The 27,543-nt window shown below is 45.8% G+C and overlaps 1 protein-coding gene across 5 annotated transcripts in view; it reads right to left on the bottom strand.

Annotated features, from left to right (window-relative positions):
- utrn (utrophin) overlaps window positions 1-27,543 on the bottom strand; it is a 395,823-nt gene that overhangs the window by 121,024 nt on the left and 247,256 nt on the right. For all 5 annotated transcript variants that reach the window (XM_033025073.1, XM_033025072.1, XM_033025074.1 and 2 more), the window contains 2 exons: window positions 23,660-23,814; window positions 12,327-12,516 (listed from right to left, as the gene is read on the bottom strand). In XM_033025073.1, coding sequence (XP_032880964.1) covers window positions 12,327-12,516; window positions 23,660-23,814 — 345 coding nt within the window. The remainder of the gene's footprint in view (window positions 1-12,326; window positions 12,517-23,659; window positions 23,815-27,543) is intronic.

Raw genomic sequence — 27,543 nt, 5'->3', positions numbered from 1 at the left:
CTTATTCAGTATGGAAAGGAGGCCAGAAAAAGGGCAGGTAACTCTATTTGTCAGCCATAATCAATCATCAGTCCCAAGCTCCAAATAGTACCAGTCGTATTTTTTAAAAGCCACAACTACACAAAGAATGGACACTATAGTTACTTACGGGCATGCAGTCGAGTCAAAGTGCCTTAATGCGGTCTGCCCAAAAGGCCTGACAAAATTGCATGCACAGGCAATTCACTGTGACAGCCCACAGAGGGATTTATCAATAATTACATCTAATTTTGTTATTCTGTCTGCCGTTGCCTCTGCCACAGATCTCAAAACTGTGCTCGCAGGATGGTGAAAGAATGATAGAAAGATGCGACAGACTGTGTCAGTCACACTCACCTTGCACAGGTTTTGATACCTTGGACTGGAAATTGCAATTCTTTGCAAATTCTGCAAGAAGACTAAAACTTTTTGCAGAGACGACCTCACGGCAGCCATCGTTGCGAGCTTGGCAGAAGGCACGGGAAAATTTACATTCTAAATGGTGCAAAAATCATTCCCTTTTTCTGCCAGCGGACTTGATTTGCCAGTTTTGAGCATGCTCACTTTCCATCTTTCAGACAAGCATCAAGGAACTAACTGCACTCATTTAATTTACTCAGCGCAAGGTGGACGGTTGCTGGAAAAGGGAATTAGACAGTCATGTGCAGCACAGCCATCTCACATCACTGAAATCAAGCGTGCAACTTGTTGCAACCTTGGAAATCAAAGAGATTTCTTAGGATAGGCAGAGAGAAATAAAACTTAATTCTTTGCGTTTTACAAATAATTCAACCATTAAAAATAAATTAGCTCTGCAGATAAAATTTACCACGACGGAGCGAAGGGGTGAAGAGAGGACAAAAGATGGAATATGTGGCCTCATTCAATAAAAATCTAAACTCTAAATTTGATAATGCTGCAGAGCCCAGTAATAAATCACAGAAAGAAAAATCTGTTCTCATTGACTTTGCAAATCAAAGCAATACAACCAGGCATCTCTGGAGAACATGGATGGGTGGCGTTTCGGATCGAGACCCTTGGAGTCATAGAGTCTCACAGAGTGGAAGCAGGCCCTTCGGCCCAACTTGCCCACACCGGTCAACATGTCCCATCTATCTATACATAACTAAAACTCTGATCTTGTTATCTTCCGGTTTGGCGGTCTTTCTATTTGCGCAAAAACGGTTCGCGATAGCTCAACTATTTCCCACCAGTTCACTCACCGTTCTCCTGTGCTGCGAATGCGCCAAGTTTTGTTCCGATCGGTTAAATGTCGTAAAAGTTAGCGAGGTTTAAAAATCTTAAAAACCACGCTTGCGCAGATCGATCTCTTCTCCTGCGAATTAGTCTCTTACCCTGTCACTCCCCTGTCAGCCCCTTCCTGCCCCATCGCGGCTTTAGTGGAGCTGAGGATGGCCGGCAGAGGTTGCCAACCGGACTTTCGGAGGGACCTGAAGCAGCCCTGCCCCAAGCAGCGGCCCCGCCCCAAGCAGCAGTGCAGTGTGGAAGACCCAGCCCAGCCTGGAGTCGGAGATGTCGCCAAACGGAAAGCGGAGACTCTGATCCCGGCAGAGAACGACCAGCGCTCGCTGTGAGTCCCCATCGCACCGCCAATTCCAGCCACTACCCCTCTGGTCCCTCTCTCTGGCTCCTCCCCCATGGCTCTTCCCCGTCTTTTCTCCGAACTCACTCCCCCCCCGCCCACACACCCGTCTCCACCCACAACTCCCCCTGCCCACACACAACACCCCCGCCCACACACCCCTCCCCTCCACAAGCCCCACTGCCCATACACCCCCCCGCCCACACCCCTCTCCCCACACACCCAGCCACCCCCACAGACACACACACCCCCATAACCTCCCCCGCCCCCACAACCCCCTCGCCCCCTTGGCTTTGCACCGTGTGAATTTTACTCAGACAGCGCTCCCCCCGCTTGCCCTGTCCCCCACCTACATAACGAGCTGGTGAACGAAGGGGTGTGTGTGTGTGTGTGTGTGTGTGTGTGTGTGTGTGTGTGTGTGTGTGTGTGTGTGTGTGTGTGTGTGTTTGTGTGTGTGTGTGTGTGTGTGTGTGTGTGTGTGTGTGTGTGTGTGTGTGTGTGTGTGTGTGTGTGTGTGTGTGTTTGTGTTTGTGTTTGTGTGTGTGTGTGTGTGTGTTCGTGTGTGCCCCATTAATCTTACAGTCCCAGAATATTTTCTTCAATATCATCCCCATCCTTTAAAATTCCTTCCACCCAGCCTCCGACCTATTCCCTCCAACCCTCGCACTCTATCACACAGCCCTTTCCTCCGTCTTGCCTGGGACACTCCTTACCTCTACTTCCTCCGGCTCTCTACTCACATCTTCTGCACCTCGTCCCTTCCTCCACTAAAGGGCCAGTTTCCACACTGTATCACTCTATGATTCTAAGTCTCTAAGACTCAAACGACATTTCGTTTGGACCTCAAGGGGTCCAAATGACAATAAATTGAATTGTATTGTATTGTTGTATTGTAAGTCTCTTGTTTAACAACATAAAAGCTTCGACATAACATTTGCAAGGATGTTGCCAGGACTCGAGGGCATGAGCTATAGGGAAAAGTCGTGCATGCTATGACGGAGCACAGGAGGATGAAGGGTGATCTTATAGAGGTGTACAAGACCATGAAAGGATTAGATAGGGTAAACAAATGTCTTTTACCCAGAGTATGGGAGTCAGGAACCAGAGAACATAGGTTTCAGGCGAGGGGGGGAAAGATTTAATAGGAACTTAAGGGGCAGCTTTTCTTACATAAAGGGCGGCTGGTATATGGAACAGGATGCCAGAGGTAGTTGAAGCAGGTACTATGACAACGTTTAAGAAACATTTAGATAGGTACATGCATAGGATAGGTTGAGGGCCAAGCACGAGCAAATGGGACTAGTGTAGATGGGGCATGTTGGTGGGCATGGGCAAGTTGGGCTGAAGTCCTGTCTCCATGCTGCATGAGTCTATATTATATCACACCAAGGTTACTGCGGATATTGTATTTCATTTTTTTAAATAAAAGTGAAATGCAGTGAATAATGAGATAAGAGCCGTGGTCTGACATTTTATAAAATGATGACGGAGAGGAGGCTTTAATCGTGCCAAGGGCCTTAAAGATATCTTTAATGCCAGTAAATCTACAATTTAAGGGGTTTTAGCCTGATGACGGACTAATAGCAGCACTGTTATTGTTAAATGGTTAATCAATCTGATTCTCTTTCATTAAAACTTACTCATTTGCTTCTCAAGTTGAAGGCCATCATTTGACTACATGAAAGCAGAATGCCCAAGTTCAAAATCTGAAGATGCAGCTACTGGTTGGCCTTGTCAACAGTTTTACATTCATCATTAACGCCTGCCACCTTCAGTGTGATGCCAACAAACCCAACAAACCCTTGGCTGTACTCACAGCATTCTGTAAGCCAAGTTTGCTGATCAATCTCCAAGCACAACCTTTCATTTTGCATCTGTCCCTCAACATTTTATTCTCTTTTCTAATCCCAGTCTGAACTCACTGTCCTTCAGCTCCAAGATAGTTCCACAAAGACTCAAGTAGACTTGATATACAATCCCTAACTTTTTTTAATTGGACATTTTGCCCCTCTCTGTGCCTCCGTGTCCCTCTCTGTCTCCATCTCTGTGCCTCTGTCTCCCTCTCTGTGCCTCCGTCTCCCCCTCCGTGCCTGCGAATTGGGGGCTATGTGTGAGTGGATAGGGCAGGGCATGGGGTAAAAGAAGTGAATTAATAATATTAATATAATATCAATGGGGGTGGTTAGTGTGTGTGTGTGTGAGGGGTGGTTAGTGTGTGTGTGAGGGGTGGTTAGTGTGTGTGTGACCCCTCAGGCCGCCCCCTCCCCTCGCAACCAGCGCGTTGAGGAAACAGACCCAACGGGTCTGCACTTGGTCTAGTATATTATATATATAGGCGTAGTCAGCCTATACCACTCCCTGGTTAACTTGTCCCTTCCCAGGTTCTTTCCCCTGCAACCGCCCTCGACTCCGTCCAAGGACCCCAACAGTCTTTCCAGGTGAGACAGAGGTTCGCCTGCACCTCCTCCATCCTGATCTACTGTGTCCGCTGTTCCAGGTGTGCACTTCCATACATCGGCGAGACCAAGCGCAGGTTCAGTGATCGTTTCGCTGAACACCTCCGCTCAGTCCGTCTTAACCAACCTGATCTCCCGGTTGCTAAACACTTTAACTCCCCCTCCCATTCCCACATGACCTTTCTGTCCTGGGCCTCCTCCATTGTCAGAGTGAGGCCCAGCGCAAATTGGAGGAACAGCACCTCATATTTCGCTTGGGCAGCTCACACCCCATCGGTATGAATATTGACTCCAACTTCAAAGAAATTCTCGCCTTCCCTCTCTCCATCCCTCCCCAGTTCTCCGACTCGTCTGACTGTCATCTTTTACATTTTACCTGTTCACTTTGTCGTTTCCTTCTCCTAGCTAACAATTCTACATTTGCCCTGATCTCCATCCATTTTGTCTAATTTTCACACCTTGCACAAACTCCATAACTCCCTCTCCCCTGACTCAGTCTGACAAAGGGTCTCAATCCGAAACGTCATCCAATCCTTTTATCTAGAGGTGCTGCCTGTCCCACTGAGTTACTCCAGCATTTTGTGTCGATCTTTGTGTCTGCGGTAATGCACACTGAATTTTGTTTATTCAAGTTCAAGTTCAAGTGAGTTTATTGTCATGTGTCCCTGTATAGGACAATGAAATTCTTGCTTTGCTTAAACACACAGAAAATAGTAGGCATTTACTACAAAACAGATAAATGTGTCCATGTACCATGATATAAATATATACACACATGAATAAATAAACTGGCAGTGCAAATAACAGAAAGTGGTTGCTAATAATCAGAGTTTTGTACGAGCCAGGTTTAATAGCCTGATGGCTGAGGGGAAGTAGCTATTCCTGAACCTGGTTGTTGCAGTCGTCAGGCTCCTGTACCTTCTACCTGAAGGTAGCAGGTAGATGAGTGTGTGGCCAGGATGGTGTGGGTCTTTGATGATACTGCCAGCCTTTTTGAGGCAGCGACTGCGATAAATCCCCTCGATGGAAGGAAGGTCAGAGCCGATGATGGACTAGGCAGTGTTTACTACTTTTTGTAGTCTTTTCCTCTCCAGGGCGCTCAAATTGCCGAACCAAGCCACGATGCAACCGGTCAGCATGCTCTCGACTGTGCACCTGTAGAAGTTAGAGAGAGTCTTCCTTGACAATCCGACTCTCCGTAATCTTCTCAGGAAGTAGAGGCGCTGATGAGCTTTTTTGATAATTGCGTTAGTGTTCTCGGACCAGGAAAGATCTTCAGAGATGTGCACCCCCAGGAATTTGAAGTTCTTGACCCTTTCAACCATCGACCCGTTGATATAAATGGGGCTGTGGGTCCCCCTTCCTACTCCTTCCAAAGTCCACAATAAGTTCCTTGCTTTTGCTGGTGTTCAGGGCCAGGTTATTGCGCTGGCACCATATGGACAGTTGCTCGATCTCTCTTCTGTACTCTGACTCATCCCCATCAGTGATACGCCCCACAATAGTGGTGTCGTCAGCGAACTTGATGATGGAGTTCGCACTGTGGTTCGCTACGCAGTCATGGGTATAGAGTGAGTACAGCAGGGGGCTGAGCACGCAGCCTTGAGGTGCTCCCGTGCTGATTGTTATTGAGGCTGACACATTTCCACCAATACGAACAGACAGTGGTCTGTGGACGAGGAAGTCGAGGATCCAGTTGCAGAGGGATGCGCAGAGACCCAGTTCTGCGAGTTTGGTAACCAGTTTGGAGGGGATGATTGTGTTAAATGCCGAGCTGTAATCAATGAATAACAGCCTGACATATGAGTTTTTGTTTTCCAAGTGGTCCAGTGCGGAGTGGAGGGCCAGCGAGATCGCCTCCACCGTTGATCTGTTGTGGCGGTATGCGAACTGCAGTGGGTCCAGGTTTTTGTCGATGTAGGAGTTGATTTGCTCCATGATCAACCTCTCAAAGCACTTCATCACCACCGGCATTAGTGCCACTGGTCGATAGTCATTGAGGCACGTCACCTTACTCTTCTTGGGCACCGGTATAATTGATGCCCTTTTAAAGCAGGTGGGGACCTCAGACCTCAGAAGTGAGAGGTTGAAAATGTCCGTAAAAACTCCCGCCAGTGCATTATGTTTATATTCTATTGTGATGCTGCAAATAAGAATGTAATTGTTCTATCTGGGACATACGACAATAAAACACTCTTGATTCTTGAAAATCACAATCACTATTCCCATCTCTTCCGGTTTAATGGTACGTTAGTTTTCACACATGCAACTGCATAGTGAAATTCTTTTTGCGCATATATCACACATGCTGATGCCACCATTTTTGCCGACTCAAGTACAGGAGATGGCCATTTAGCTCATTGGACCCATGCCAGCTACTTAGAGCATTCCAAGCAGTTCCATCACGGCACGCATTTATTTCTTTATTCATCGCAATATCAATCTATTTTGCCTAATACTCTCAACCTTTGTTTGACTTTCCACTTGATTTTTAGTTTAGTTTAGAGATACAGCGCGGCCAAACCGGGTCCGCGCCGACCAGCAATCCCCGCACACTAACTCTATCTGACACACACTAGACAATTTTTACATTTACCAAGCCAATTCCTGTACATCTTTGGAGTGTGGGAGGAAACCGAAGATCTCAGAGAAAACCCACACAGGTCACGTGGAGAACGTACAAACTCCGTACAGACAGCACCCGTAGTCGGGATGGAACCCGGGTCTCTGGCGCTGCATTCGCTGCAAGGCAGCAACTCTACCGCTGCGCCACCGTGCCACCCTTTTGCCAAGTTTTGTTTTCTCGTCTTTTACTCTCCATAATGTTCTTCAAAAACACCAACATCTCCTTCTTCTTGATCTCAAACTACCCTTGCAAATTAGTATTCTCCACACGGATATCACTGTCCTTCATGCCCTTCTCCTTGGTGAATACAGGTGCAAAGTACTCATTAGAGTCTCACTTACATCACGACACTAAGCACGTACCCTCCTTTATCCTTGACTGATCCTATCTTCTCCCAGGCTACCCTCTTGTTTTTAATGTAGGTATAAAAAGCCTTAAGGGCCTGTCCCACTTTCCCGAGTTATTCCGAATGATCCCGAGTTATTCATAAATTCTCCCGAGTTTTTCCCTTGATTCAAACTCGCAGAATGTTCGTAATGGGTCCGTAGGAGTCTGTGGATATATCGTAGCGGCTCGTTATGCCAGCTGTTGGTACTCGAGGCTATTTTTTACTCATGGACATTATTTATCAGGCTGGAAAAAACGTCCCGACTTATCGGATGCCCCGAGTACCTACGGCTGGCATAACGAGCCGCTACGATATATCTACGGACTCCTACGGACTCGTTACGAACATTCTGCGAGTTTGAATCAAGGGGAAATCTCGGGAGAATTTGTGAATGACTCGGGAAAGCGTGACAGGCCCTTTACATACCTTGCATATGCTTCCTTTTTCACTTTGACCAAATTTACACCATCTTTGGTCATCCGAGGTTCCCTTACTTTGCATTCCTTATCCTTCCTCCTTACTGGAATATGCCTGAAATGTTATCAACTGGGCTTAAAACGACTCCCGCATGTCAGTTGTGGGCTCACCCAGTAACAATTGTTCCCAGTGTACCCTCCCAAGCCCCTGCCTAAAAACCCTGTCATTTGTCTTACGTCACCTTACAGCAAGGCCCAGACCTACCCCTATTCAAAACAGTCTTGAAACGTATGGAATTGTTATCACTACCCACAAAATCCCCAGACACCCGGCCAGGCTCACTCTCCAACACACGGTCCAGTACGTTCCCTTCGGAGGTTTCACTTCAGGAAATTTCTTGGATACTAATACACCTAAAAAGTTCTGTCCCATCTTAGCGTTTGGCACCGAGCAAATCCCAGTCAATATTGGGGACGTTAAAATCATCCATTAAGACAGTGCCTATTGCTTTGGCATCTTTCGGTAGTCTAGCTACACATCTGTTCCCGTCTCCCATTGGCGTTGAGGGGGCCAACAGTACAATCCCATTAGAGTGCTTGCACCTTTCTTAGTTTTGAGCTGAATGAACCATTTAAATGATGTTTTATTTGTAACTATCTACTGTATATCGTGTTTTTATCCTTTTGCGAGCGGAGCACCAAGGCTAATTCCTTGTATGTGTACATACATGGCCAATAATGTTTTTATTCATCATTCATCCAGTATTTCCTGACTATGTGCCGCCATGACTTTCTCCCTGACATCATAAACACCATAGACACAACAAGCTGAAGAAGGGACTCGACACAAAACATCACTTACTGTCTTCCTTCTCTCCAGAGATGCTGTCTAACCCACTGAGTTACTCCAGCTGTTTGTGTCTATCTTCAGTTTAAACCAGCATCTGTAGTTCCTTCCTACCATACCGTTTTTCCACAGCCTATATGTAGAATCTTTTTGTGACTTACCTCGCAGTATTGCAAGTAGGTATGAACTTTTATTAACACTGCAGGAACATTACATCAAGGAAAAGGTAATGAACCGGATTTTTAGTGTTATGTAATGAACCAGATTTGATAAAGGACCTCAAGGTTAATGAGCCATTCGGAGGCAGTGACCATAACATGGTCAGGTTTAATCTACAATTGGAGAGGGAGAAGAGTAGATCGGAGGTGTCAGTGTTGCAGTTGAATAAAGGGGACTATGGGGCCATGGGGGAGGAGCTGTCCAAAGTTGACTGGAAAGATACACTAGCAGGGATGACAGTGGAACAAAAATGGCAGGTGTTTCTAGGAATAATACAGAAGGTGCAGGATCAGTTAATTCCTAGGAGGAAGAAAGATTCCAAGGGGAGAAAGGGGCGACTATGGCTGACAAGGGACATCAGGGACAGTGTAAAAATTAAAGTGAAGAAGTACAACGAAGCAAAGATGAGCGGGAAGCAAGAGGATTGGGTAATGTTTAAAGAACAACAGAAGATAACCAAAAAGAGTAGGGATTAACGGGTCCCTTTCAGAATGGCAGCCAGTGACTAGTGGAGTACCCTAAGGCCCGGTGCTGGGACCGCAGCTATTTACAATATACATCAATGATTTGGATGAAGGGATTCAAAGTAACATTAGCAAATTTGCAGATGACACAAAGCTGGGTGGCAGTGTGAACTGTGAGGAGGAAGCTATGAGAATGCAGGCTGACTTGGACAGGTTGGGGGAGTGGGCAGATGAAGTTTAATGCAGATAAATGTGAGGTTATCCACTTTAGTAGCAAAAACAGGAAGGCAGATTACTATCTAAATGGCGTCAAGTTGGGAAAAGGGGAAGTACAACGGGATCTGGGGGTCCTTGTTCATCAGTCTATGAAAGTAAGCATGCAGGTACAGCAGGCAGTGAAGAAAGCAAATGGCATGTTGGCCTTTATAACAAGAGGAATCGAATATAGGCCAAAGAGGTCCTTCTGCAGTTGTACAGAGCCCTAGTGAGACCACACCTGGAGTATTGGGTGCAGTTTTGGTCCCCTAATTAGAGGAAGGACATTCTTGCTATTGAGGGAGTGCAGCGTAGGTTTACAAGGTTAATTCCCGGGATAGCGGCACTATCATATGCCGAGAGAATGGAGCAGCTGGGCTTGTACACTCTGGAGTTTAGAAGGATGAGAGGGATTCTCATTGAAACATATACGATTGTTAAGGGTTTGGACACGCTAGAGGCAGGAAACATGTTCCCGATGTTGGGGGAGTCCAGAACCAGGGGCCACAGTTTAAGAATAAGGAGTAAGCCATTTAGAACGGAGACGAGGAAACACTTTTTCTCACAGAGAGTTGTGAGTCTGTGGAATTCTCTACCTCAGAGGGCGGTGGAGGCGGGTTCTCTGGATACTTTCAAGAGAGAGCAAAATAGGGCTCTTAAAAATAGCGGAGTCAGGGGATATGGGGAGAAGGCAGGAACGGGGTACTGATTGGGGATGATCAGCCATGATCACATTGAATGGCGGTGCTGGCTTGAAGGGCCGAATGGCCTACTCCTGCACCTATTGTCTATTGTCCTATTGTCATATTTAGTTTGCAAAAATATGTATAAAGCATTGTAAAATGTGCATCAAACATTATCACAGTTGGAGAGTTCAGGTCTTCAAATGGAAAATGTGAATAGTTTTGAGTCCTTTGAAAGATGAAACACCAGCCTATGCTAACTCATGCCATTAATTTACAGAGATAACTAATTAAAGCCACCTAGCACCTCCAGCAGGCCTTGGAGTGGCACTAAAGGACCAAACTAAACTACTTTTCTTCCAATGTAACATTGACTAGGAATGAGTATTCAGTGGATTTTAGACTTGAGGAGTGATATAGTGGGAAACAGGCCCATCGGCCCACCGACTCCACGCCGATCAGCAATCACCCCCGTACACTAGCATTATCTTACACATTAGGAACATTTTACAATTTTTACCAATGCCAATTAACCTACAAACCCGTACGTCTTTGGAGTGTAGGAGAAAGCACCAGGATCGAATCCGGGTCTCAGGTGGTGGAATGGGCCTATCCCACTTGGGCGATTTTTTGGACGACTACAGGCGACTGTCGCATGTTGAAAATTTTTCGGCGACAGTGGCGACAATTTTTGCTGTCATAGGTTGTTGTAGGTTGATGTAGGTGCTGTCGTAGGTTTTCGCCAGGTGTCGTAGGTGAATTCCATTAAAACTAGTCCCTGGCAGTCGGCTAAAGAGTCGCCTCTTTAAGGCATCTTAAAGGCATCTCTACCGCTGTGCCACTATGTCGCCACTACAGGGGATTTCTGCAAGCCAAATGTTTTGCACCTTCTGAAAGCTGTCTAATGCCCCTGTCCCACTTAGGAACCCTGAACGGAAACCTCTGGAGACTTTGCGCCTCACCCAAGGTTTCCGTACGGTTCCCGGAGGTTGCAGATGGTTGCCGGAGGTTGCAGGTAGTGGAAGCAGGTAGGGAGACTGACAAAAACCTCCGGGAACCGCTCGGAAACCTTAGGTGGGGCGCAAAGTCTCCAGAGGTTTCCGTTCAGGTTTCCTAAGTGGGACAGGGGCGTTACCTTCCTCACAACCCAACTAGATTTAGGTAATTAGTATCATTTACCAGGACTCAAAGTGCAAATTCAACACCTCTCTTAATCTCAAGTCGAACCCTATATGCAGGTTAGCAAATCACTTGGAGTTTGTCACTTCAATGTCTGCAAACTTCCAACTATCCCACACGATACGACAGAACTTCATCCCAGGAAATTGATCGCCAACAGTCATAAATCACAAAATACATAAAATTAAAGTGACTAGTAGCAAGGATTGGGGATGTGCAAAGAATCGGGGGGGTTTGTGGGACTGTGGCGTTCTGATCTGCATCTTAGTGGAACCCAGATAAACAAACTCATATGCATTTCCTTAATATAACACAACCCTGCATTGACCAATAATGCAACCATCTTATTTGAGGGCCTGTCCCACTTTCCCGAGTTACGCACAAATTCTCCCGAGTTTTCTCCTTGATTCAAACTCGGAGAATGTCCGTAGCGAGTCCATATCCGTAGATATATCGTAGCGGCTCGTAATGCCAGCTGTAGGTACTCGGGGCATCAGGTAAGTCGGGACGTTTTTCCCAGCATGACAAAAAAAGTCCACGAGTAAAAAAATAGTCGGGAGGAGGAGTTCGTAGATCACAAAAATCTTGTTTTTTTTATTTTAAGGCCTTTCAACTCGGCAGAGGACTCGGGAAAATGGGACAGGCCCTTTAAAATTCTAATGCATTCACATTGCACTGATTTAGGTCATATCAATTTAATTGGAGCATGAATCAAAACAGCAGAATGATCACAAACCAACCTACAGCAATTGCATCCCTCAAAAACCGGTCTAATCTTTTCAACAGAAGCAGCATACACAGAATACATGTACATATCAATTCGATTTATAGACACCAATACTGGAGCAACTCAGCGGGACAGGCAGCATCTCTGGAGAGAAGGAATGGATGACGTTTTTCAGGGTCTCGACCCGAAACGTCACCCATTCCTTCTCTCCAGAAATGCTACCTGGCCCGCAGAGTTGCTTCAGCATTTTGTGTCAATCTTCGGTGTAAACCAGCATCTGCAGTTCCTTCCTGCGCAATTAGATTTATCTTTGTGCATTGTGAATAGCATTTGCAAGAATGTTTAAATTTCTGTGGATGAGATGAGCGTCCCTGTTAAGGTGTCAGTAGGTGATCCAAATTAGAACCAAATGTGTGTTAACTATGGATTCACAAACAGTACTCACATGCAATTGATGTTTCAGCTCCTTGACTTCAGTACTATCCATTAAAGTCTCTTCTTTCTCAGCTGCGTTAGCCAAGTCATCAAGAGCACCATTGGCTTCCAGCAGCCATTGCAAGCAGTCTTCTCGATCCTGCAGTATGTTCTGCAGTTGTTTCAGTTCACTCTCCAGGTACCCAACTCTTTCACTGGCTCTAAAAGAAACAGTATTGAAAACACATTTGACACCAACACACTGAAATATAGTATACTGGAATAAATAATTACAAACAAGACTACAACACGTGCTGTAAAGTGTGTCATGTCTTCCTTAAGACCTTGTTGTGACTGGCACAATTACACGTCCGACATCTTGTAGGAAAGGTTTAATCTGCAATGACTAGAAGGTCACTTGACCTTAGTCACGAGGCACAGGTACATTTGCCAGCTTCTGCTTTGGGCCTCAAGGGGCACTGGCATTTACATTACATATTACATTACATATACATCACATCTCCCCCTTCACTTTAATTACATCACATCTCCCCCTTCACTTTAATTACATCACATCTCCCCCTAATATCCACATAAGGATTTACACTAGACTCAATTACATTACAAAGTGGAAAGGAATAAATTACAAAATCAAGGATTTTTAAGCAGCACATTTAATTTATGACGGAAAATGTATCCATTTAGTTTTAATTTTAGTGATACAGTGTAGAAACTGGCCCTTCGGCCCACTGAGTCCATGCCGACCAGTGATTCCCGCACATTAACACAATCCTATACAAACTAGGGACAATTTACAATTTTACCAAGCCAATTAGCCAACAAGCCTGTACGTCTTTGGAACTTACTGATCCTGTACTTTGATCAGCTGGCCTTAAAACTACTCCCACATGTAATCTGTGGGCTATCCAAACTCCTATAAACCTGCAAAATGACTTACTGACTATACACTCAATGCCCTGACTGATGAAAGCAAGCTGACCATATGCCTTCTATACCTCACTATCCTCTTCAATACACAGTGGGTCCCCAGGAACCCTCTGTACAGTAGTAATGTTAAGGGCCTTGCCATTAACTGTACACCTTCCCCTTACATTCTACCTCCCAAAGTGCAACCCTTCACACTTAAGCAGATTAAACATAGAAATTAGGTGCAGGAGTAGCCCATTCGGCCCTTCGAGCTAGCACCACCATTCAATATGATCATGGCTGATCATCCATATCGGTACCCCGTTCTTGCTTTCTCCCCATACCCTTGATTCTGTGAACCCTAAGAGCTAAATCTAACTCTTGAAAACATCCAGTGAATTGGCCTCCACTGAGTTCTGTGGCAGAGAATTCCACAGATTCACAACTGGGTGAAAATGTTTTTCTTCATCTCAGTCCTAAATGGCCAAACCCTGATTCTTAAACTGTGATCCCCCTGGTTCTGGACTCTCCCAACATGGGGAACATTTTTCCTGCATCTAGCCTGTCCAATCCTTTAAGAATGTTAGATGTTTCTATCAGATATCCTCTCATCCTTCTAAATTCCAGTGAACACAAGCCCAGTCGACCCATTCTTTCATCATATGTCAGTCCTGCCATCCCGGAAATTAACCTGCACTCCCTAAATAGCAAACTCCAGGAAGAAGGAAGCAAAGGCTCTTTGGTTCATTCTTCTGCACAGATGGAGATGGAGATGGCTTGGTTGTCGAAGCAACTGGAATTTATCAAATCGGCAGTGGTGACATGTGTGCAAGTGGGAAGTTCAAGCTCATATTTATTGTCACATGCACCAATTAAGGTGCAGTGAAATTTGAGTTACCATACAGCCACCCTATGTGAAAAGCAACAAGACACACAGCCACATAAAATAAAATTTAACATAAACATCCACCACAGCGGAATCCACATTCCTCACTGTGATGGAAGCGTAATAAAGTTCAATCATCTTCCTCCTTGTTCACCCGTGGTTGGGGCCGTTGAACCCTCCGCAGTCGCCGCTGCCGACGTTCCGATGTCCAAAGCCCGCACGTCGGGATGATCGAAACTCCGGCGTCGGGACGATTTGGAACACTCCGCGGCATGGAGCACCCGAGTCAGCCTCTTCTTGCTGTGAAGCCCGCGGTCTTCTGAAGACCGCGGGCTTCACAGTGTTAAAGTGTTAAAGTCTACAGGCCCCGCGGTCGGAGCTCTTCAACAGGCGATCCTCGGCAAAGGATCGCAGGCTCCACGATGGGCAAGGAAACAAAGATTGTCAGGGCACATCCATTTGTGGATCTTGGACGGAGGACGAAGTGAACTGTGCAGGTTTAGTGGCTGTGTATAGAACAGTAAAGCACAGGAACGAGCACTTTGGCCCACAATGTTCGTGCCAAACATGATCCCTAGTTATCTCATCTGCCTGAACATCATCCATACCCATCTATTCCTTGCACTTTCATGTGGTGAAAGAAAGTTTAGTGGACAGAATGGGCAGGAAAAAGTCTGGGAGTGAGGAAGAAACATTGGTTTGAATCATACTTGTTTTAATGCGAGGGGCTTGAAGGGTCAGCCAGATTAACTCAAGAGTATGGATAGGTACGTGCAACTGGGACGTTGTAGCCATTACAGAAACCTGGCTAAGAGAGGGACAGAACAGGCAGCTTAATATGCCAGGGTACAGATGCTTTAGGAGAGATAGAGGTGGGAGTAAAAGAGGAGGTGGTGTTTCTTTATTGATTAAGGATGATGTCACGGTAGTGGTCAGAGATGAGATTACTGATGGTTCATCCAGTGAGGCTATATGAGTGGAGATGAGAAATAAGAAAGGGTTGATCACCTTGTTGGGAGCAAACATAGACAACTCCTTCTAAATGCAACGGGCTGATATGTAGTACGCTATGGAGAGGAACGTGGGCCTTTTTTTCTTCCATTTCAGTAACCCAACCCGACCCGACTCGCAGTGTAATCAACGTTGCGGGGGAACAGTTTGTGTTAATAAATTATAATTCTGAAAATGAGAAGATTTTTCCCAAATAACTTTTATTTTTACGAGGATGTTTCCGTAACCGGCTTCAGTCTCCGCACTAGTATCTTATGGGATCTTTGGAGCGGAGACGGAAGCCGGTTACGGAAATGGGGCCGAAAATTACCCATGAATCTGCCCATGACCGTACTACGTCATTTTCGTCGAGTCTTCTATCTTGCTCGCTATAGGATCTTTGATTGGGAGTGTACTACAGGCCCCCAAGTAGTCAATGGAAATTAGAAGAGCAAATATGCCAGGAGAGTGCAGGCAGCTAGCTGCAGGACTAATAAGGTTGTTGTTGTAGGAATTTCAATGTTCCCAATTATGACAGGGAATGTCAAAGTGTAAAAGATTTGGACGGAATTTTTGAAGATGTTACCAAAAATGTTGATGAGGGCAGAATGGTAGATGTTGTATATATGGATTTCAGTAAGGCATTTGACAAGGTTCTGCATGGTGGGCTTCTCTGGAAGGTTAGATCCTATGGGATCCAAGGTGAGCCAGCTGACTGGATAGAAAATCGACTTCATGGAAGGAAGCAGAGGGTGATGGTGGAAGGTTGTTTTTTCGAACTGGAGACCTATGACTAGTGGTGTGCCTCAGAGTTCGGTGCTGGGCCCATTGCTGTTTGTCTTCTAAACTAATGATCTGGATGCGACCATGCAAGACATGATTAGTCAGCTGCAGATGACACTAAAGTGGGTGGTATTGTAAACAGTGAAGATGGTTGTCAAACATTGCAGCAGGATCTTGATCGGTTGGCCAGGTGGGCTGAGGAATGGTGAATGGAATTCAATACAGAGAAATGTGAGGTGTTACATTTTGGGAAGTCAAACCAGGGCAGAAACCACACAGTGAATGGCAGGGCCCCGGGTAGTGTTGTAGAACAGAGGGATTTAGGAGTGCAGGAACATGGTTCCTTGAAAGTGGCATCACAAGGAGATAGGGTGGTCAGGAAGGCTTTCGGCACTTTCCTTCATTGGTCAGAGTATTGATTATAGTATAAAAACATATTAAGAAACCACATTTAGAGCATTGTGTTCAGTTTTGGTCACCCTGTTATACGAAAGAGCTGGAAAAGTTGCAGAAAGCATTTACGAGGATATCGTCAGGACTCAAGAACCTGAGCTAGAGAAAGGTTGAGCAGGCTAGGACATTATTCCTTGGGAGCTCAGAAGGATGAGGGGTGAACTTATAACTGTGTACAAGATCATGAGGGGAATACACAGGGTGAATGCACAGAGTCTTTTACCCAGAACAAGGGAATCAAAAACCAGAGGGCATTGGTTTAAGATGAGGGGGGGGGGGGGGGGGGGCGGTGGGGTAAGAGTTAATAGGAACTTGAGGGACAACTTCTTTTATACAAAGGGTGGAGGGTATCTGGCATGGGCTGCCGGAGGAGGTAATTGAGGCAGGTACTATCACAACGTTTATGAAACATTTGGACAGGTAGATGGATAGGACAGATTTAGAGGTATACTAGACCAAGTGCAGACCCGTTGGGTCTGTTTCCCCAACGGCGTTTTGCAGGGGGGGGGGAGGGGGGCTGCGGCATCAAACTCATATTAACCAACCCCCAAACACACAGGTGGGGGGAGGGAGGGGGGATGTGAAGAGGGGAGGGAGGGGAGAGGAGGTGGAGGAAATGGGACAGATTTGGGAGGGAAAGGAGAGCGGGGTAGGGGGTGAGAGAGGGGGATGGGGAGAGAGATGTGGTGGAGGGGGAGGATGGGGAGGTAGGGAAGGAGGGAGGGAGGGGGAGAGGGGTGGGGGAGAGAGGGGAAAGAGTGGGGAGGAGGTGGAGAGGGGTAGGGGGAGTGATGGAAGAGGGACAGAGGGGTAGGAGGAAGGGGGTGGCGTAGAGAGGGAAGGGGGGGTGGGGGAGAGAGGGATGGGTGGGAGAGGGGTGCGGAGAGGGAAACATAGAACCATTGAAATTAAGTGCAGGAGTAGGCCATTCGGCCCTTCGAGCCTGCACCACCATTCAATATGATCGTGGCTGATCATCCAACTCAGTATCCTGTACCTGCCTTCTCTCCATACCCCCTGATCCCTTTAGCCACAAGGACCACAATACAGCCAATGAACAGGCCTCAACCACCTTCTGTGCCAGTGAATTCCAGAGATTCACCACTCTCTGTGTGAAAAATGTTTTTCTCATCTAGGTCCTAAAAGATTTACCCCTTATCCTTAAACTGTGACCCCTTGTTCTGGACTTCCCCAACATCTGGAACAATCTTCCTGCATCTAGCCTGTCCAACCCCTTAAGAATCTTGTAAGTTTCTATAAGATACCGCCTCAATCTTCTAAATTCTAGCGAGTACAAACCGAGTCTATCCAGTCTTTCGTCATATGAAAGTCCTGACATCCCAGGAATCAGCCTGGTGAACCTTCTCTGTACTCCCTCTATGGCAACGATGTATTTGAACATTGGGCATTGTGACATAACACGATGGAACGTTCACCATGGGCTGGGGCTGGTGCTGCTTCTATGGGTGAGAAGCCAGTTTATTTTTGAAATATTGGGGGGGGGGGGGGTTAGGATTTGATTAAAAACGTGCACTTAAACACGACGACCAATGGCAAACCCGTTGGGTCTGATCCCCCAACGCAGCCGTTCCCTACCCGTAGCCCCCACTGGGGGGGGGGTGGGGGGCGGCATCACACACACTAACCACCCCCACACACAGAGTTGGAAAAGTGTATAAAGACCGTTCTATACCTGTAGCCCCCAGGGGAGACGTGGTCGTCGAAGTTGGGTTCCGGCCGTCTTAAAATAGCGTATCTTGAAGTCGTCGAAGTCGGGTCCGTCTCGGCAACGCGGGGGGGGGGGGGGGGGTGTGGCGGGGCGGCATCACACACACGAAGCATGCCCACACACAGAGCCTTAAAAGTGTAATGCCCCAACGCAGCAGTTGCCTACCCGCAGCCCTCACGGGAGACGTGGTCCTCGAAGTAGTGCCGTCCCCGAAAGGCCGTTTTTAAATGGCGTCGCTTGAGGTTGTGCTACGGGCGCCAGCAGCCGTTATGGTCGCTGGCCAGCAGGAGGCGACAAAATGAGTGAGGGGGGGGGGGGGGGGGGGGGTGGAGAAGGTTTTAATGAAAAAAATGGACATAAACATAACGAAATGTAATGAGGAGTGGATAGCTGGAAGGGAAAGTGAAATGTCTACCGAAATGTCTGCTTGTATGGGGGAGAAGCCAGTTTGTATTTGAAAAACTGGGGGGGGGGGGAGAAGGCATTACACTTTTGCGTATGTGAGCATTGGGCATTGTGACATCACACGTTGGAACGTTCAGCAGGGGCTGGGGCTGGTGAAGCTTCTGTGGGTGTGAAGCCAGTTTAGTTTTGAAATATTGGGGGGGGGGGGGGGAAGGATTTGATTAAAAACATGTACTTAAACACGACGGAATGAAATGAGAAGCGCATACTTAGAAAGAAAAGCGAAATCTCTGACGAAGTGGAAAAGACGTTGGTGGTCCTGCGGCCCCCAATAGCCCCCAATGGGGGGGTGGGGGGGGGGGGCCTCACACACACTAACCACCCCCACACACAGAGTTGGAAAAGTGCATAAAGACCGTTCCCTACCTGTAGCCCCCAGGGGAGATTTGGTCGTCGAAGTCGGGTCCCTGCCGTCTTAAAATAGCGTATCTTGAAGTCGTCGAAGTCGGGTCCGTCTCGGCAAACGCGTGGGGGGGGTGGTGGGGGGGTTTGCGGTGCGGCATCACACACACGAAGCTTCGACACACACAGAGCCTTAAAAGTGTAAATGCCCGACCTCTTTTCCGTTTTTCTCTAATTTAATTAAGATGTGCAGGTGGTGTTCTTATCGAGGTTCAGGGGTGAATGACGTAATATTTTCACACAATATGGGAACATCTCATGTTGTCTTGAAGCTCCTCGGCCCTCATCTGACTCTCTGTACTGTCACTATGGCAACGATGTCTATGAGCACTGGGCATTGTGACATCACACGATGGAACGATTCACCATTGGCTGGGGCTCCTTACTAGGCATATGTAAATGGGTCCATTCCGATTGGGCCATCTGTGAAGCATTGGGCATTTGTGACATCACACGATGGAATGTTCAGCAGGGGATGGTGCTGGTGAGGTTGTGTGGGTGAGAAGCCAGTTTAGTTTTGAAATATTGGGGGGGGGGGTGAATGATTTGATTAAAAACGTGTACTTAAACACGACGGAATGTAATGAGGAGCGGATACTTAGAAAGAAAAGTGAAATCTCTACCGAAATGGAAAAGATGTCGGCGATTCTGCGTCCAGTTTCGGAGTTGCAGGGAATCAATGGAAGAAATGTGGCAGCCGGACGGAGTTCCGTTTCGGAATCTTGGGCGAGAGTTTTATATATTAACTAGGGGAGATAGATAGATGGGCCAAATGTGGGCAGGTGGGACTATGTAGATGGGGCATATTGGACTCTCCTTGTATCGCTCTATGTAAACACTATCTCCCTGTGGATATGACTGCATATCTTTAGCTAATTTTGCTTCTTTGTCTGCAACTGTTGCTTTTTCAAAGGTAGACAAAAATGCTGGAGAAACTCAGCGGGTGAGGCAGTATCTATGGAGCGAAGGAATAGCTGACATTTCGGGTCGAGACCCTTCTTCAGACTGCTGTGGGGGTGGGGTGGGGCGGGAAGAAGAAAGGAAGAGGCAGAGACAGTGGGCTGTGGGAGAGCTGGGAAGGGGAGGGGAAGGAGGGAGAAAGCAAGGACTACCTGAAATTGGAGGTCAATGTTCAGCAAAATATGACGTGCGGTGGGACTCACTCTGGCCATGGAGGAGGCCCAGGACAGAAAGGTCGGATTCGGATGCTTTTTCAAAGTATTTTACATTTCAATCTTTTCTGCTTACCATCCTTCTGACATCGCCACCCTATCCCTCTCTGCAATGTCTCACATTTCCAGTTTTGATGAAAGGTTCTTGATCTGAAACACTGACTCACTCTCACCCTGCCCTTGAAGGCAATAGACCAAACAGCAGAACATGAAGCAATAGACAAATTAGGAGGGCCAAAAGGGGCCAAGAAATGGCTTTGGCAAGTCAGATTAAAGAAAATCTCAATAACTGCAGCAGTAGTGCTGATGCCTCACAGCATCAGTGATTACGGGTGCTGTCAATATGGAGATTGTATGTCTCCCAGTGAGCCTGGGCATCTTCCACACTGTATCTCTAAACTAAATGATAGCTTTTTATACCTACATGAAAAAACAACCAGGGCGAAGGTAGGACTGCTCTAGAGTAAAGGAGGTGTTGGGGGATGTTTAAGTGGATAAATCACCGGACCTGATGGGATCTATCCCAGATTATTGAGAGAGACAAGAGAGGAAATTGCAGGAGTCTTGACGAACATCTTTGTTGTTCTCTAGCCACAAGTGAGGCCCGGGAGCACTGGAGAGTAACTTTATTTAAGAAGGTAGGTACAGAGAATCCAAGGAATTATATGCCAGTGAGCCTCACTTCAGTGGTACGGAAGCTATTCGAGTTGATTCATTGAGATAGGATTTACTCCCATTTACAGTCAGCATGCCCTTATACGCAGCGTCATGTTTTACTAACATGATCACGTTTTTTTGGAGAGGCGACAAAGGCAATCGATGAGGTTAGGATGTTGTCTATATCAATTTTTGTAAGGCATTTGATAAAGTCCCCCATGGTAGAATGACCCATAAGATTAAGATGCATGGGAGTAACAGTGACTTGGATTCAGAGTTGGCTTACTGATAGAACGCAGAGGGTTGTGGTGGAAGGACAATATACATGCTGGAGGACAGTGACCAGTGGAGTAGCGCAGGGCCCGGTGCTGGGACATCTGTTGTTTGTGATATATATATATATCATTGACCTTGACATAAATGTGGATGGGTTGGTTAGTAAGTTTGCAGATGACAACTAGACTGCTGAGCAGTTGAGGAAGGCTGTCAAAGTTTGCAGTGGGTCATGGATCAGCTGTAGAAATGGCAGATGGAGTTTAATCTGGGCGAGTGTGAGGTGTTGCACCTTAGGAGGTCAGACGTAAAGGGAAAATATACAACTAATGGCATGATCCATAACAGTATTGATGTTCAGCGAGATCTTGCAGTCAAGTCCATGACAACACAGGTAGATATAGTAGTAACGGAGGAATATGGTCAGCTTTCATAGGCTGGGGTATTGAGTATCAGAGTCTGGAAGTCATGATGCAGCTTTATAGGACTGTGGTTAGGTCGCATTTGGTGTATTGAATGCAGCTCTGATCACCCCATTACGGGGAAGGATGTGAAGGCTTTGGATAGGGGGCAGAGAAGGTTCACCTGAATGATGCCTGGATTAGAGGGAGAGGTTGGACAGACTTGGGTTGTTTTCTCTGCAATGCTAGAGGCATTCAGAACATTTTGTTCCCCAGGATGGAAAAATCAAATACTCGAGGGCATAGCCTAAAGACATGGGACCAAGTTTAAAGGAGATGTGCAAGGTAAGTTCCTTTACACAGAGGGTGGTGAGTACCTGGAGCACATTGTCTGGGGTGGTGGTGATGGGGGCAGATACCACTGTAGGATTAAGGGGCATGGATATGCAGTGAATGGAGGGATTTGTATCATGCGCAGGTAGATAAAGCTTGGCATTATATTCGGCACAAATATTGTAGTCCGAAAGGCCTGTTCTTGTACTGTTCTGTTCTATGTTGCTGATACTCTCGCCTTGGCCTAGCAGAGAGTGGTGATGAAAGATTGTTTTTCGGATTGGAGGCCTGTGACTGAGGGATCACTGCTGGACACATGGCTAGTTGTGGTTTATATTAACGATTTGGATGTGAATACACACAAGGCATGTTTAGTAAGTTTGAAGATGACACTAAAGTAGCTGGTATCGTCGACAGTGAAGATGGTTAATAATCATTACATCAGCATCTTGACCAACTGGCTAATGGGGGAATGTCTAATGGAGAATCATGAGATGATGCATTTTGATAAGCCAACCCAAGGCAGGACCTTCACAGTGAATGGTGGCCCCTGGGCTGTGTTGTACATAGTGTACACAGGTACATAGTTCCCAGAAAGTGGCATCACAGATAGGGTGGTAAAGAAGGCTTTTGATATATATTGGCCTTCATCAGTCAGGATATTGTTACATAAGTTGGGACGTTATGTTCCAGTTGTACAAGATGTTGGTGAGGCCGCATATGGAGTACTTTGCTCATGTTTGGTCACCCTAGGAAGAGGTCGGGTAAGCTAGGACATTATTCTTTGGAGTTCAGCAGGCAGAGGGGGTGATCTAGCAGAGATGTACAAGATCATGATGTGGATCGAGCCTTTTAGCCAGGATAGGGAAATCAAGAACTAAAGGACATTGGTTTAGGTGAGAGGGGAAAGATTTAATTGGAACCTCAGGGGCAACATTTTCCCACTCAGTGGGTGGTGTATATGGAACAAGCTGCCACAGAAGGTAGTTAAGGCAGGTACTATAATAGAATTTTCTGCCTCAAAGGGCAGTGGAGGCAGGTTCTCTGGATCATTTCAAGAAAGAGCTAGATAAAAAATATGGGGAGAAGGCAGGAACGGGGTACTAATTGGGGATGATCAGCCATGATCACATTGAATGGCGGTGCTGGCTCGAAGGGCACTACTCCTGCACCTATTGTCACCTAGGGACGACAGATGGCACAATGGGCTAAGTGTTCGGCTGGCAACCGGAAGGTAGCCGGTTCGAATCCCGCTTGGAGTGCATACTGTCGTTGTGTCCTTGGGCAAGACACTTCACCCACCTTTGCCTGTGTGTGAATGTGTGTGAGTGATTGGTGGTGGTCGGAGGGGCCGTAGGCGCAGATTGGCAGCCACGTTTCCGTCAGTCTGCCCCAGGGCAGCTGTGGCTACAGAAGTAGCTTACCACCACCGAGTGTGACTGAGGAGTGAATGAATAATGCGATGTAAAGCGCCTTGAGTATTTGAAAGGTGCTATATAAATCCCATCCATTATTATTATTATTATTGTCTATTTAAAAGGCATTTGGAAAGATTTAGAGGGATATGGACTATCCTTGATCGGTCTTTGCTGGCTTTACCTTGCACTAAACGTTATTCCATTATCCTTATATTTACACTGTAAATGGCTCGATTGTAATCACGTATTGTCTTTCCGCTGACTGGATAACACATAACAAAAGCTTTTCACTGTACAATACACACATGACAATTAACTAAACTGTGATGAGGTTAGATGGTACATCTTGCTCGGCATGGATGACTTGGGCCAAAGACCCTGTTTCCGTGCTGTATGATTCGATGACCAGGCTGATCAGAAATAACTGATTTTCTCACAGATAAAATCAACAATACATTTTTGACCCAAACCTCACCTGCGGTTAATAATATCCCAGGTCATATTGATTTTCTCGGTATCTTCTTTCACCTTCCGAGTATCATCCGCTGCGTAATCATTCAGCAAGTTGTTGGAGAGATTATTGAAAGAAGTCAGTGTAGTCTGCCCTTTATGTAACTCCTGTAAGAAGAGCTGAAAAACACATCAAGAGATACAGGTTGTCTCCAGAGTACAAAATACATATACTACATCAGGAGTACCTGCCATACACTATTTCATCCTTTTCAGAAAGACATTGTTTTATCCATAGGGATGTCAACTATTTTTGGAATTCATCAATTGGAAATATAATATGGTTATATATAATATATCTGACGAAGGGTCTCGACCCAAAACATCACCTCTTCATTTTCTCCAGAGATGCTGTCTGACCAGCTGAGATAGTCCAGCTTTTTGTGTCTATCTTCAGTTTAAATCAGCATCTGCAGTTCCTTCCTACACATATATGACACCAAGTCATTGTTCATAAAGATGTCAGCAGATAACTAAAAATCTTTAAATTTAAATCTAAAAACTTAAAAAAAAAATCTCATTCTCAATAGTGGTCACGGGCGTTCACGGTGGCGCAGCGGTAGAGTTGCTGCCTTACAGCGAACACAGCGCCGAAGACCTTGGTTCGATCCCGACTACAGGTGCTGTCTGTATGGAGTTTGTACCTGCGTGGGTTTTCTCTGAGATCTTCGGTTTCCTCCCACACTCCAAAGACGTACTGGTTTGTAGGTTAATTGGCTTGGTAAATGTAAAAAAAAATGTCCCTAGTGGGTGTGGGATAGTGTTAATGTGTGGGATTCGCTGGTCACCGCGGACCCGGTGGGCCGAAGGGCCTGTTTCCGCGCTGCATCTCTAAACTAAACTAAGCAATTCATCCATTGGGCTTTTTCCTTCCGTGCACACAATGGATAAAAGCTAACTATTGTATTATGGATACTTGTTCACTTGAAACATTTATAACTCAACGCTTAAGTAGAAACCAAACATTGATCAACTGAGCATGATGTTCAGTTACCCTGAAGTTTGAGTCACTGCTCAGTCAAGCAGTATTTGGTTTAGTTTAGTTTCGACATACAAGCAGAAACAGGACCTTTCCCAAAGGCTTGCCTCCCTGCTCACACTAAGTTTGCAATTCAGATAAGTGAAAGGCTTGGATAGAGTGGATGTGGAGAAGATATTTCCACTAGTGAGAGAATCTATGACCTGAGGTCATAGCCTCAGAATTAAAGGAGGTTACTTTAGGAAGGAGATGAAGAGGAATTTCATTAGTCAGGTGGTGAATCTGTGGAATTATTTGCCACAGAAGGCTGTGGAGGCCAAGTCGAAGGCAGGAGAATAGGGTTAGGAGGGAGAGATAGATCAGCCATGATTGAATGGTGGAGTAGACTTGATGGGCCGAATGGCCTCATTCTGCTCCTATCACTTATGACCTAAAATTGGCTTCATGGAAGGAAGCAGAGAGTAATGGTGGAAGGTTCCTTTTCGGACTGGAGTCCTATGACTAGTGGTGTGCCTCAGGGTTCGATGCTGGGCCCATTGTTGTTTGTCATCTATATCAATGATTTGGATGAGAACGTACAAGACATGGTTAGCAAGTTTCCAGATGACACAAAAGTAGGTGGTATTGTAGATTGTGAATATGGTAGTCAAAAATTGCAGCAGAATCTTGATCAGTTGGGCAGCTGGGCTGAGGGATGGGTGATGGAATTTAATATAGAGAAATGTGAGGTGTTGCATTTTGGGAGCACTAACATGGACAGGACCTACACAGTGAATGGTAGGGCTCTGGGGAGGGTTGTAGAGCAGAGTGATCTAGGAGTGCAGGTACACAGTTCCATGAAAATGGTGTTGCAGGTAGATAGGGTGGTCAAAAGGGCTTTTGGCACATTGGCCTTCATCAGTCAGAGTATTGAGTATAGAAGTTGGAAGGTCATGTTGCAGTTATATAAGACGTTGGTGAGACTGCATTTAGAGTAGTGTAATTACGGGCTAATAATGGGAAAAAAGCTCATACTTAAATTCTGGAAAAATGCGCCCACACCAACAATAAAAATGTGGATATCAAATATGTTTGAAACATTACATCTGGAAGAGATGAGATTCCTCTTAGCAGATAAAGCAAACCAATTCCAAAAGACGTGGTCTACGTTTATGGACCTATTACAAGCATGAGGTGCAATAGTAATTTTAAAAATAAATAAATAAATAAATGGTATCAGGACCTGGCATTGGGAGATAAAACAACAAAAACAGACTTGGTTGGTAGTCTTTCTGCGGAGTTTAATGTTATAATAGAGCGATTGTCCTTACTTTCTTTTTCTTTCTTTTCTAGGGTCTACTTTCTTACTTTACTTCCTTCTCTAACTTCTTTTCTAAGGGGCTTTCTTTTCCCAACACTCTCCTGCACTTCACAACTCTTGCGCACCTTCTTTACTTTCCTTACTTCTATCTTTTTCTTAAAGCTTCAAAAAAAAAATAAAATGAAGCGGTACAAAAAATGTATTAAGATATATGTGTTGTGTGTAATTGTAATTTACCGTACTTCTAATAAATAAAAAAAAAAAAAAAAAAAAAAAGAGTAGTGTGTTCAGTTTTGGTCACCATGTCATAGGAAATATGCTGTCAAGCTGGAATGGGCGCAGAAAGGATTTACTAAGATGTTGCCTGGACTCGAGGGCCTGAGCTATAGGGAGAGGTTGAACAAGCTAGGAGTCTATTCCTTGGAGCGCAGGGGAATGAGGGGTGATCTTATAGAGGTGTAAAAATCATGAGAAGAATAGATCAGGTAGACGCACTGATTCTCTTGCCCAGAGTAGGGGAATCAAGAACTGGAGGACATTGGTTTAAGGTGAGGGGTGATTTAAAAGGAACCTGAGGGGTAATGTTTTCCACAATGGGTGGTGGGTGTATGGAACAAGCTGCCAGTGGATGTGGTTGAGGCAGGTACTATTGCAATGCTTAAGAAACATCCAGACGGTACAAGGATAGGTTTCAGCCTGAAACGTTACCTATTTCCTTCGCTCCATAGATGGTGCTGCACCCGCTGAGTTTCTCCAGCATTTTTGTGTACCATGGATAGGACATGTTTAGAGGGATATGGGCCAAATGCAGGCAGGAGGGACTAATATAAATGGGAGGTGTGTGGGCAAGTTAGGCTGAAGGGCACGTTTCCATGCTGCAAGACTCTATAAGGAGTCATTCATAAATTACTAACCATGGCAACTACAATCTGATTCAAATCGCTAATGTTGATGCCAAGCAACAGCACTAAGCACTGCAGCACACCACTGAACACAGGCATCTAATTTGCAGAACAATCCTCCACAATCATCCTCTCACTTGTTACTTTTATACCCAGTTGCCTGGCTCAGCCTAGAACCCATGCGATCCACCCCTCCGGACTAGTCTACCATGCACGCCCGTCAAAGACCTTGCTGAAATCCCTGTCCTCCTCAATCCTCAGAAAATTTCTCCAGAAAATTCAATCATATTCAAGAGACAAAATTTCCCACCATTTAGGCAAAAAAGTGCCTAATCAGAACTTACTTTTCCAAGTGCAAGTATTTCCTGTCTCTCAGAATCCTCTCTAGTAATTTTCCCACCGTAGATGTTAGGAGGTGGGAAAACACCTCTTGTAGCTCCCAATGTAGTCCTTGCAGTCCGTAAATAAAAGCATGAATCTCCAGGTGAGCTTCCAGTACCTCACCTGGGGTTAACAATGATACAAATCTCTGCCTGGCCTTCAGCAATTTCTTCCCAGCTTCCCATGATGTTGAAGGATATACTTGGTTGGGGTCCAAGGATTTATACAACTTGATGTGCTTCAAGACAACCAACACTTCACATTTTGTAATGTGGATCTGTTTCAAG

The sequence above is a fragment of the Amblyraja radiata genome, chromosome 8 (genome assembly GCF_010909765.2).
Source record: "Amblyraja radiata isolate CabotCenter1 chromosome 8, sAmbRad1.1.pri, whole genome shotgun sequence".
Lineage (NCBI taxonomy): Eukaryota > Metazoa > Chordata > Chondrichthyes > Rajiformes > Rajidae > Amblyraja > Amblyraja radiata.
Note: the sequence above shows the minus strand (reverse complement) of the source record. Positions and strands in the feature narration are given on the sequence as shown.